The sequence below is a fragment of the Cyanistes caeruleus genome, chromosome 3 (genome assembly GCF_971803275.1).
Source record: "Cyanistes caeruleus chromosome 3, bCyaCae1.hap1.1, whole genome shotgun sequence".
In the NCBI taxonomy this organism is placed as follows: domain Eukaryota; kingdom Metazoa; phylum Chordata; class Aves; order Passeriformes; family Paridae; genus Cyanistes; species Cyanistes caeruleus.
This window is the reverse complement of record NC_141703.1, coordinates 9106041-9119467: the sequence shown is the minus strand read 5'-3', so window position 1 is coordinate 9119467 and position 13427 is coordinate 9106041. Positions and strand designations below refer to the sequence as shown.

Sequence of the window (13427 nt, the reverse complement as noted above, 5' to 3'; positions counted from 1 at the left end):
ACCAACAGTATATCAAAATATTAAATCTGACAAGGTATATAAGCTCTTCTCCAATGCATGAACTTTAGAAACAAATTCAGGCTAATGACCCCTGGGGGATATTACTGGTCACCAGACTCCAGGCAGACTTTGTGCCACTGACCATAGCCCTTACAGCCTGGCAGTTCAGCCTCATTTCAGTCCACCTCACTGGGCTCTTAAATGGCCTGTGCTTCACCAGTTTGATTTTGAGGGTGTTACAGGAGGCTGTTGATAGCCTTGCCCAAGCTGAGAAAAACAACATCCATGCTCTCCCCCTGTCCACTGAGCTTTCTTCTCATGGAAGGCAATCAGGCTGATCCAGCATGACTGTCCCTTTGGAAATTCATGGCAACTACTCACTAAAATTTTACTTTATTTATGCTTGGTAATGTTTGCAAAGATTATTTACTCCATCAGCATTCCAAAAGACAAGATGAGGGCGACTGGCTTTGAAGCTTCCTGGATTCTCTTTCCAGACAGGAATGACTCTCTTCCTAACTTCCCCCCTTGGATTGTCCTGACCTTTCCAAGGGTATTGAATGTGACCTTGTGACTCTGGCCTGTGAGCACTTGGTGAACCCCATGGATCTCCTGAGTTTGTGTTTATCCAGTGGCACCCTAATCTGATCCTCCTCCACCAAGGTTAAATCTTCCTTGTTCCAGACTTTCCCATTCGTCTCAAGGGCCTGGGACTGTTCAGTGCTCAATCTTACATAGTAAGAAACAAGGTAAAAAAGAAAGCATTGGGTCCCTCAAGCCTTTTCTGTGTTCTTTGCCTACAGATTCTTTGCCACATTTGGCAGAAAGAACAGCACAGTAGCAGACACCAATTCATTCTGAGGCAGCAGATGCAAAACAAGCTAGAGGAAAGTGAAGGCTGAAACAGAGGATTCAAAGAGACATTGAGGCAGGTCATCTCTGAAACAAAACAGTGTAAGTTTGCACAACAGTGTAAGTATGCACCTTCATAATGCAAAGGCATAAAAGTAAGACTATGAATTTCACAATTTTTCAGAATTTTCTCTCTTTTTTTGGACTGTTAGATCATTGCCAAAGCTCATTTATGCTTTTTGACAAGTTTGATGAGAGAAATGGAAATATAAGTGAAATAAAAGGGCATGCTTATATGCACACATCAAGTTCTTTCTGTGTCCCCTACAGAGAATACAGAACTCATGAATCAAAAAACCTATAAAGTTGATATATCAAAGCAGTATCTGTAACTTCCCATATGCAGGAAGTATATAAACTCTGCCTTTTCATTCCAGTCTTGCACTTCTCTGAAAGCAGAAAAGTGTAATTCAGTGAAATTATGGGAGAGAACTATAATGCACATAAATGTCTCCTGGTAGTAACCATAGAATTCATCTTCACCAGTCACCCAAAGTCAAAGCTACAATCAGATCTGCACTAATTAATATATCAACCTAGTGAGTTATCTGTACTGACAGCATGATTTAGCAGAATTTATTATTGTTTTCTGAGAATACCAATATTGTAATTAAATTGTTCTTTTTGGGTGCCAGTTCTGGGGAGCCTTTTGAGCTAAATAATTGCAAAAAAAGCCCTACTTTACAATGCTGATAACTATATCATGACTTATTAAAAACAGACCCCTCATTTTTATATTGCTACTCATTACATACTCTTAGGCAACTCAAATAACATTCTCAATAACTGGCTCCTTTAATGCATCCTTAGTACATATTCCACTTGGACATCTGCAGCTTTTTTGTCTGGTAATGTTCACTTGATCTCCACTTTAGGATTCAGATTCACTCCTCACATCTTTAGAGACTACAACTCAATTAAAAGTTTAATTTTAAATGAAAAATATTTTGGCACTCAGATTCTCCCCATTGAGCTCCCACAGACCAGAACAAGGCCATGCTTCTACACCGAGGTATTATTGGAGCCTGCAATCCAGAGAACAGACAGAGGGGATGAGGAATTTATCCATGCAGCATTTACAGTGAGCCACAACCCTGGCCAGACAGAGCCATTCTCTCTCCAAGTTGCCATCTACACACAGAGGGTTCAGAAAAGCCCAGCAGAGCAGAGCTTGCAGCTGTAAGAAAACTCCACTAATGCAGGCACAGATAATAAAAAACAATATATTGCAAATACACCCACCTACTGCAGGGCATGCTATTTAGCTAGGGAGCTCCCTGAGTTAATCATAAGACCAGACCCAGACTATGCAAAAAGAACTAGTTTCTGCTGGATGCAGGAGGTACAGACTAACATTTCAATCTTACCAGCAAAATTATTCAACGTATTTGAGAAGAGCCATTACAGTTTTCTTCTTCACAATAAAATGAGAAAAGCAAAGGGATAGTCAAAGCATATGCAAGACAGAGATTCTGCCCAAATGAGACTTATGGAAGGTGACATCCACATAGATTATCCCTAACTGAAAGAAGTCAGAAATCGCTTGAGGCAAAAAACAACACCAGAATTTTTTTTCCCTATATGGCTTATGAGCCATTCTGGAAGCCATCCTTGCTTATCACCAGATTGGCCTTTCTTGCTGTTCACCACACACACAAAGTTACTACTGAAAAAGGTAAGTTAGGGTCAAGACGCAAAAACTAAAAATCCTGAATGAAAATAGAAGTAATAATTACTAGTGGTTGAACAGTTTGTCAGATTTGAATACCAGAACTGCCTAGATCAGTCTTAAATGGAAAGGGTAATTTTATCTAACCTTACTCAAGCAATCATGAGAGTCAACCTGCCCTTGCAAGCAGGACAAGATTTGTAATCTGAAACCTTGGTCTCTACTGCCTTCCCTAATATCATGGAATAAAGGACATACAAAAATCTTCTAAAAATTCTGAAAAGCTACCTCTCAAACACAGCACTGTAAGCACACATAGTAACAACTGTGTCTGACTATAAACAGGAATATTAAGATAAATATTAAGATAAAGTAATTACTGTTAGCACTTCCTGACAACATCAATGAAAAGAAAGTGAGAAGGTTCACATCACCCTTTATGCCTAGTTAAAAACGGTAAGAACACACAGAACACAGAACACAGAACACAGAACACAGAACACAGAACACAGAACACAGAACACAGAACACAGAACACAGAACACAGAACACAGAACACAGAACACAGAACACAGAACAGTGCTAATGAAAAAATGCTGATCTTGGAACACAGAAACACAAGGAAATTAAACACATATGGGTAGGCAATAACTTATGCCAAATAAACACTTTCTGTGGCAACTTGTTACAATATCTCTATGAGTAACAATTGCAAAAGTCTACAAATGGAGTATTAGAAGAAATTAGAGAGAATTTGCTCACCTCTTTGACTATCTTTCCACACAATTTTTCGATTTTTCTCATAATGTTTATTCAACCAGATGAGGATGGTTCGTTCATGTCGAGAATATATATTACTGGATAAAGGTTCTGATTTTATTCCTGGTATGTTCTGCAAGTTTTCCAAGCTTGATGGGTCAGAAACAATACGGGAAGAAACGCGTGGAAGAACAAACACCTGAAATGATAAAAAATGTTTTAAAGCATGAACTATAAAAAGAATTTTGAGCTGACAGATAAAAAAAAAAACCAAACACTTCAAAGTCAAGAGGTTTTCTAATTTAGGAAAGGCTTAGGAGATTGCACATTAGCACCCACATAACCACTGCACAGGATAGTGAAAGGTCTCAAGGGCAAGACAAATGAGAAGCCACTGAAATCACTTGGCTTGTTCATCTTGGAGATGGCTGAAGAGTGACCTAACCACAGTTTACAAATTCCTCAAGGAGGGCAGAGAAGAGGAAAAGGTTCTGCACTCAGTGGGTGGTCAGTCTCCAGAACAGGTTGGAAGTGGTCATGGCACCAACTCATTCAGAGGTCAGGGAGCATCTGCTTTAAGTCACATGGTTTAGTTTAGGTAGTCCTGTGAAGAGCTGGGAGTTGGACTCAGTGCTCCTTCCATGGACCCTTCCATGATTCCAAATATTTTTTGTTTTCAACTTTTCTCCAAGTTTGGATGAACCCTGTGAAACCACTAGGCCATCTGTATTCTAAGAATTACTGTGCATATTCTATCCAAAGCACTAATTGCTGAGATGCTTACACTGATGTCCAGCACAATCTACAGACATTCAAATTGTACCTTTCCTGACCCAGTCGCTTATTTAGGTCCAAATTACACTGATTGTTTCTCCTGAAAAGATTCACATTAAAGGCCTAAAATAAAATTCAGGGCAAAATTGGTTTTCTGGGCTGCAAGTGCACAGGGGTGGCTCATGTCCAGCCTCTCTTCCACCAGCACCTCCAAATCCTTCTCAGTGGAGCTGCTCATTATCTGTTCATCCCCCAGCCTGGATTGATACTGGAGATTTCTTCAACCTGACTGAAATAAAACCTGACTGAATCAAGGCATTTCAAGCTACCCATTTTTAAGGGTTTCATCTCTTCAGGAAAAAAAAATCAAAACCCAAACAACAAAACATACATGAATACTATTAATTTCGGTGGGGTTTTTCTCTGTGCTAGTCTGTCATGTACCTGTGAATACTTCAGCAGATTGAAAGAACAGGAAAGTGATTTGCTTTCTGGTAACTATGATTGCATTCTTCCACACCCCTGTTCCCATGTGTTCTTAAGTCATCTGTCTCAGCCTATGTATACATACTGTTCCATCTCTATTTTTTATTGTGCTTTCCCAATCAATAATCACATAATCAGAGAATAGCTGGAAGGTGGCTCTGAAGATTGCCTGGCCAAACCTCGTGCTCCAAGAACAATCAGAGTGCTTTTCCAGGATTGTATTCCTCTGAGCTTTGGATATTTCCAAGGACAGTTAACTCCACTAACCCCTCAGGACATCCATTCTAGTGGTCACATTCTAGTGTGTGACCACTTCAACAGGAAAAAAGGTTTCTTAAGTTTAAAGGTGTTTCCTGCACCTCAGTTTGTGCCTGGTGCCTCTTACCATGTCGTGAGGCATTACTGAGGAGTCTGGCACTGTCCTGTTTACAAGCAACCTCCCCTCAGGTATTGAAATACATTTCCTAGATACAACTCCCTGCCTGAGCCTTCTCTTCTCCTGGCTGAACGGTCTCAGCTCTTTCAGTCTCTCCCTAAATGACAGATGCTTCAGTCTCTTAAAAAATTTCTGGGATCCTTCATTGAAGTCACACTCCAGTACATCCATGTCTGTCTTGTACTGGGAAGCAAAAATGTTAGATATATTTTTAATCTATTTTCCATGCCTTGGAACAGAAATATTTTTTTCTTTTAGGCACATAAATGCTACTGATCATTGATGAGCACAGAAGTTTTACTTTGGAAAACATGACACTCAAGTTTTTTTCTCTATCATCAATAAAAATAAAATTGAACAAAATTTGAGAATTCTATACCAAGCAAGTTGATCATATTTTAAAAGAAACAGGTATCATAAAAAATGCTCAGCTGTTTAAAAATTCCATTGAAATGTAAGGTAATAAATGCCACAGTTATACAACTAGACAATTATATCTAGTAAAAATGTTTCTAAGCAAAGTAACACAAAAGCATGACAGAGATTTCTTTACTTGCACTAATATTTATATAACATTTAACTCTACAAAATGCAGACTATTCCAATATAACATTTCTGTATTGGAATATAGTAACACAATTATAAATCTTTAAAAAAATTAAAACATTCTCACTCTTTTTCCTTCTCTCTTAGAGAGAAAAAAAATACTTACAAGTATTTTGATTTAAAAATGTGTTTGGAAAAAAAGAAACCTCCAATATACCATAGGTCTTCTTCAAAATAAAGTTTTTGGCCATCAGTTCCTTAGAATCTGGTAGTAAATATATCTGTGATTTACCTTGTATATCTGCAGCAGCACATCTGTCCAAGCTCGTTTGCTCATTGTCTCAAACGTTCTGTCCTCCAGAACAAAAATAGGCCTGCCACTTAATTTGCCTGAGCTCCTCATGCTTCCTCTCTTCACTTCAGGTGTAAAACACTACAGATAAAAGGATGGGAATTTTGTTTCAATATTCATTTCATCAGTTTGGATAGGAAATTCACAAGAGGACAATAATGAATCAATGGCATAAATGAGTGATAACATCTACGATAGTGCAATAGTGACCAACATTAAAACCATTTGCAGTTCAGGAGTAAGAACCATAATAAAGAATTGACAAAAGTCGAAAGCAGCAATCAGGAAACAGGGAAAACACACAAAATACTTCAAAATGGCAAAATCTGTATGATAATCTGATCTCTACTTTAAAACACACCTGTTGGACATTAATATCAGGTATCAACAGTATCGGAAGGAATTAAAAAAAAAGAGGGAAACCAACGTAAATGTGGGAGTCAACTTAAATTCCTACTTAGTCTCACACATGTGCTTAGATTTATGCAATCCAAAACAGTCACCACAGTATGTACACTCATTGTTCACCAAGAACTTCCACTAGTATTCAAAAGACTGAAACTAAGCACGTGGGCTTTGTTTAAAAGAGGATAAACACCAAACCTACCTACCCTCAGTCCAGTATTCACTTCTGTCCATATCTCATAATCTTCAGGTGAAAGCAGAAATTCTGGCATAACATGAGAAAGATATGCTCCTTGGCTTCTGAAATCACAAAGCAGGAAAAGTAAACAGGTATGATAATTATTTTTAAGAGAAATCAAATTTTTTTCAAGTTGTTCAACCTTTGTTCACTCTTCTCTACCTGAATAGCCTCTGGACTAGTGATCCACCTCCATTAATTGCTTAGATAAGCTTCATGGATAGTAACTCATGTTCAATTCCTACGGCTACAACTACACACTAAAAGAATATACAACTCTCAAATTGGCTTCTTTATGAGCATTGCTCCTCCATGAAGGATTTATTATAACACAAAACATGAAAACAAATAATAGCCATTTCCATGTGAAAGCCAAATGACCAGTGTTGATAACATCAGCAGAATTAAAACTTGATGCTTCTATCTGCAGTTTCATATTTACAAACGATACTGGAAGTCAAATGGGTGTAATCAAAGGTATTTCAAAACTCTCAATGGATATCTCTTCTCAAGTTACTTATAAATGCAACAAGAAAAGTAATTGCTCTAACAAAAGGCAAATTCATTTAACTGAATACCAAAAAAGTTATTTTCCAAGTGAAGAAAGGCTATTCTTTATCTCAAATGACATAGTTTAAACAAATCTGCTTAAAAGAAAGGAAAACATTGTAGCATTTTGAAGTTTATTTTTCTCAAGAAAACAGAAATCTTCCTGACTTTTAGGTCAGGAAGATTATCATAGCATATCTAGACTTAAATTTTTGTCTTGAGTTTTTAAAATGGTTAATGGGAATAAAAATTAAACTAGCATTTCTTATTATGTAACCAGCCTTTTATTCAAATTAAATGATCATACTTTTCAGTACCATGCAGTTCAAAATAAATTTAATTTGTACACTAGAAGTCAAATATCAGAGTTTGCAATTAGGATCATGACAAGTTATTACTCTTCTCTCAGAATTATATTTTTCTAGTAAGAGTAAAATTTCAGTTTCCATATTTTACTTGGAAAATTATTCTTTATCTTTTCAAATTATTGAAATTTCATGTTTTATACAATTATCAACAATATTTTTTAACACAAAAATATTTTAACCAGGGACAAAAACAGCACTAAGTTAGAAGAATGTCACTATGTCTGAAATTCCTATTTTCACTCACACATAAACTCTGTTCTATTAAATTCCTTTTAAACTTCAGCTTCTCCCAAATAAAAAATGAAGAAAGCTATACAGTATTAATCTTTTCAGGTATCCTATATTTCTTTTGATGTTTTTACTTGGCAAATACATGGGAATAAGTGTAATCTGTAATTTTCACTCCAAATATGTAACAAGGTTACATGTCATCATAGCAAAGTTCTGTGTAACTGAATGTTCTTGTAATTTGCTGCATTTTACTACCATGGAACACTGTCTTAACAAAACTCCCCTTCATTCAGGTTAATATTAAACATGAAGCCAGTTGTCCAAGATCAGTATTTTCAATGTTAAGACATTTTTCCCCAAAATATAGGGCTTGCAACAAGCTGGTTGTACTGTAAGATACCCAAGTGTCTCCTTTACTGCTGTGGTAATTCCAAGGAAACCTTTTGTCTGGAGGACAATAAGCCTGATACTTGGAATGTTGCTTGAAACACTAAGCACCATTCACCTGCTTTGACAAGTGGACTATTTGAGATACAAATTATGCTTTATTTGAACCATCCTGACCAGAAAGTAGTGGCTGGTGTAAGAAAGCCAAATAATATCTGCTGACTTTCCACAAATCACAGTGAACATGCAGGGATAGCAGATCACAGATAGATCACTCATATCTCAACTGGATACGGATGTCTTCCCATCATTACACTGTCATGCCAGCAGTGCAGATATCAGACATTATTGTACTCTGATCTATAAACACCTGTGAGGAAATACAAATATTCTAGATGATCCTAAAATGTGTAAGTAGGAAAAGTAGATCCATAAATGAGGGGCCACAAAGAAATTTTATAGAATTCACACAAACTAGGAGAGGCAGAAAACAAACAGGATGTGGTAATGTGGAGCACAGAATGAGCATCAAATTAATTATAGAAGAGTTCAGATTGGAAAAGACCTCCAAGATCATCAAAATACATATAAGCAAAGGAGTCCAGTTAGAAATGGTTTTCTATGAAAACCTGTGGTGTTTTTCCAGGATTGGTATGGATTACTACTCCATGTCTGATCATTTGACCTCAACATCCATCAGTCATCAAAACATCTGTATACAGAAGCACTGGACTTAGCCTTAACCAACTGGCTGCTGCTTCAATTCTGCTCTCAATACATGCATGACTTAACAGCCAAAGCTCAGTAAAACTGAGGACTTTTATAAAAATTTAGCTGTTAAAGAGCTTTAAAAAAATCCCAAGAAACACATTAGAAACACTTAAGTAGTTCTTTCCAACTGCTGTTATTTTTAGCAAAAAGGGTTAGGATCCACTTACCCCAAAACTCATCATTTTAAAGTATTCAACAAACATCATTTATGCTAGTTTCAAGATTCCTAGATTCCTGGAAAATCTCAGTGGGAAGACTGCACATAAGAGTCATCAGGGTCCACCAAGAGCTTCAGTGGAATGGTGAGATCTCTAATGGAAAACTTGATCTGTCTACTGAGTCTGTCTAAGAAGAAAGTTTAGGAGTCATCCTTTGCAGTTAAAAAAGCAGAGTTCCTATGGAATTCCTGTGCTGGATATAACCCTACCAAAGGACACTTTTATTAGTGTAAACTGCAGATAACCTTGGAAAAAATAAAGATTATAATACATACATCTCTTCTCACAAAAAGAATAAAGGAAACCCTAAACCCTCTGTTTTTCCAGATAGAACTAGGCTTGAAATATGCTAATTATAAAATTGGAAAGAAAATACACACTCATGGACATCACATGATACTTGTACTTACTTAAGGAAGGAAAGCAATTCAGAATGCTGCCAGTGGAGTTGGAACATTCTTTCTACTGGATCAGGGGGCAATGACTGGCTCGCTGCAATGCCTGGTATTGGTTGTCCATTCAGATGCAATATCATCTCATAAAATCCCTTATATTTGTCAACCTTTCGTTTAAAATTCTTTTCTTGTGCAACGGTTAGCTGGACTATACACACATCACTAGGAGAGAAAAAGCCTTTGATATTATTCTTCTAAATGCACAAAATGAGCTACAATTACATGTATCACAAGGCTAATTTAACAAACCATGAATTAAAAACAGCAGCAAGGAAGGTTGAAAAGTGCAGCACTTCTATCTTTACAGAACATTCATAATAAAGTAAGAATTTTGAACTGCATAGAATATTTATTCCTCCACAATTAAAAGCTTTCTGCCAAATATAACTTGGATTTTTATCATGTTTATAAATGTCTACATGATTATTTCCCAGGAGAGTGGCTTCTTCACTATTTAGTACCAAGACAGAAAAGATCAAATAAGTGAGGCCACCACCACTGATAAATTTCCAGGGTTCTTGTAAGACTCTTAATTATAAAATATTCTTTCTCATCTGTTTCTTGATCTTTAGATTATGTGGGGGAAAAAAACATATTGTTAAAGCACTTACTTATGCCACCAAAGAAGGGACAAAGGCTAGAACAGTTTTGACTCTCATAGGAGAATCAATTTCAGTTAAGAAGGTGACATACAGTTTGAACTGCACATTTAACATACACTACATTATGATACATGGTATCACAGTTGAAAATATATTTTAAAAAATAAAAACTAACGCCTGGATGACATTTTCATATAAGCACCATATAGAAGCTACAGTTTTGATGGAAAATTACATTAGAGTGTGTTTATATTCCTTAGATCATATCCAAACCACTTGAGTAGATCTGTTAGCCTGTTATGAGACAGACAGGAGTTAGCTTGAAGCAGGCATGAATTACCGTCTCAGTGAGTGAGGTACTGAAATGGGATTTTGTCCCTTAGACCAGCCAAACAGTGTGAACCAACTCTTCACAGCTTTCAGGGTCTTTTGAAAGAAGGTGTACTCCTCCTTATCTTCATCAGGAAAAAATGATAATTCATGTTTATTTCCTCTCCCATCACCCTGACTGTCACTTTCACTCTCTTCTCTTATTTCTTCACTCTCATCACTCTCTTGTTCATTGCTCTCACTTTCACAAGTGGTACTCTCTGAATGATACACACAAAATAAAACATCCAGAAAGATTTCTTATTTCCCCATTTTTGTCTAGCACCAAAATATTCAACAAACAAAGTACAAAAAACTGGCAGACAACAAACAATCAACTTATTTTAGGAAAAAACAATTTAAATTACATATCCATGTCTTAATAATAGAACAAATGATATATTGAAATCTAATTTCACTTTCAGAAAAAAGCATTACCCAACCAGCAAAAAATAAGTTCAGGAATGGCTTGCAAAACTACATCCAGAATCTAAAAAGGATCAGGCTCACACACAGTCCCAACAGACACAGCTTTGCCTGTCAGTCACTGTAAGTTCACTTTTAGAATTATTGTACAGGTAGAACTCTCACTACACCTATAAGCCCTTCAACTTTTCTCCCCTCTGTTAGGCTTTCTCCCTGCTAAATTCTGATCTGTTCATAACATATATATTTTAACAACTATTAGTTGTTAACATCAACAATATCATTGCACAAGAAGGTAACTAAGGAAACAAACAATAATTTTCCTTATAGCACAAATAACATAGGTGACTCCATCCTAGAAGGTGTATTTTAACACCACTGTTGCATTTTCATTAAATTATGTAAAAATAAATTTAATTGATACCTTTGTGAATAAAAAAAAATCTTACTGGGATTTAAGAAGAAAAACAATACAATGTGGAGAAAGAGGCTCATTCTTTATAAGATCATTGATTTTATGTGCTGCACTATACCTGATGAAGAATCTTCATAGATTGAGTCACTAGCTACACCCAAAGAACTTGTGGAATAACTATGTGATGATGATCGTGGTGTAAAACTTGGCTGTAAAACAATTTCTCCAGTGCTGAAGTCTTGATTGTCTGTAAAAAAGATTAAAGTTGCAGTTGAGAAAACACATTTTACTGTCTGCATTCTAACAAATTATAAATTAATATCCATTTCTGTATTTTTCTACTTCATGCCTCAATTAATCAAGTAACAGTTCCTATTTGACTCATAAAAATCTCACTTGGTCATTAGACTGGGGTCCAGAAAAAACTTCATGGTTTGTTTTTATTTTCCCCATTTACTCTATATTTTATAGGATGCATCTTCGTATTTGCTGAAAAGCACCTATCAGAACAATGCTAGTTCCAGAATTCTGTGACATGAACAAAATATTCTTAAGGACTTCTTGTTCACAGCTGTGTAATGAGTCTCAGTACATCATTATCAAGCTCCTTCAGACTCAACATGTATTTTACAAACCAAACTCAGAAGCAAACTTTATCAATCCATCACTGGTTCTGACATTCTCATGTTTGCCTAATATAGCATTAGAGGCCCCTCTTTTGTCAGTCCAAAATAAAAGGGGGAACCAAAGGCAGTTTCCAGAAAAGCAAACACACCACTAAGAGAATGAAGAAGTCTCTATGATTATCTTTAAACTTTTGATTGCTGGCACTGTTATTTTGATCATTTGTAGGAAATAAGAGCACGGTGTGTGAGTGAAGGCAAAGCCTTCCTCTATACCTTCCAAAGACACTGTGTTGTACAGATATGGTTTGCTCACATTAAACACCATTCCACACCAACACAGTCTATACAAAATCATATAAAAAAGACTCAAAGAATTTAGCAGTAATGACTTGCTTCAAAACGGACACAAACTGATGTGTGAACAAACCAATAAGTAATCAATGCAGGACAAATACCCCGTTATTAATGGGAGATCCTTTATTATAAAACCATCACTCCATTTTTGGCTTAAATCTCAGTGGATTGCAAAAATTTTCTATTGATCACAAAAAATATAGAAAATAAACAAAAAAATATTACACATTAATAGGAGATAATACTTCTTTCCCTTCCTTCTTCATTTAATTGTGCTATGATCCCTGAATGATATGCTGTCTTCTTGCTAATCCCTTTCTCAATTTCCCAAGTATCAATTCTCTTTTCTCTTAAATACTCAGAGTGACACACTTGCTTTAGGTTAATGCAGTCTTACAATTCAGTCTTTGAGGCTAAATCTGTCTCAGATCTAAGGACTTACTTACTTATCTGAAAAACTTCTTTATGTCATCAAAACACATCAGATCACACATATAGCTATAAAAAAACATAATCTTTTGCCCCACATTGAAGCTGCTTTAAGCAGACTGGACTAGATGGCCCCCAGGGATCCCTTCCAACCTGAATTATACAATGATCCCAATCTCTTCCCAAAAGCACAGCCACACACAGAGATTACTGATCACTGAGGCAGCAGAGATGGGTTCAGGAGGGGGACACAGGCAGAGATTTAAAGACAGAGGCAGACAGAGGGAGGCAAGCAGGGAGACATAATGCTGATAAAAATATTTCCGCTCTCTGACCACAGGTTTTATTAGGCCTTAAAAGATAGCTGTGCCCTTCTCCCTTTAAGGAAAGGAGTTAAAAAACCCTGAAAAATATTCCCTGAAAACAGGCAAATAATGATGCAAATAATGATCAGATTTTAAAATTACGTCATGTGGTTTCTCTTTTGCTTTCTTCAAAACATATGATCACTGCCTATCAATACAATTCAAATTAAGTTAACTTATTCTCTAATGTTTGGACTGTTTTCCTTATTCATATTTAGAACATTTCACAAAACATTCTGTAAGATTTTGGTTTGTTCAATATTTTTCAATAAATATTATCTAATA

At 36.3% G+C, this 13427-nt stretch overlaps 1 protein-coding gene across 12 annotated transcripts in view; it reads right to left on the bottom strand.

Annotated features, from left to right (window-relative positions):
• CFAP47 (cilia and flagella associated protein 47) overlaps positions 1 to 13427 on the bottom strand; it is a 262430-nt gene that overhangs the window by 195603 nt on the left and 53400 nt on the right. For all 12 annotated transcript variants that reach the window (XR_015284086.1, XM_086879766.1, XM_086879767.1 and 9 more), the window contains 6 exons: positions 11487 to 11615; positions 10499 to 10748; positions 9512 to 9718; positions 6546 to 6639; positions 5875 to 6015; positions 3344 to 3539 (listed from right to left, as the gene is read on the bottom strand). Coding sequence is in view for 11 of the 12 variants with exons in the window: in XM_086879766.1 (XP_086735892.1) it covers positions 3344 to 3539; positions 5875 to 6015; positions 6546 to 6639; positions 9512 to 9718; positions 10499 to 10748; positions 11487 to 11615 (1017 nt within the window). In the remaining variant the exon portion in view is untranslated. The remainder of the gene's footprint in view (positions 1 to 3343; positions 3540 to 5874; positions 6016 to 6545; positions 6640 to 9511; positions 9719 to 10498; positions 10749 to 11486; positions 11616 to 13427) is intronic.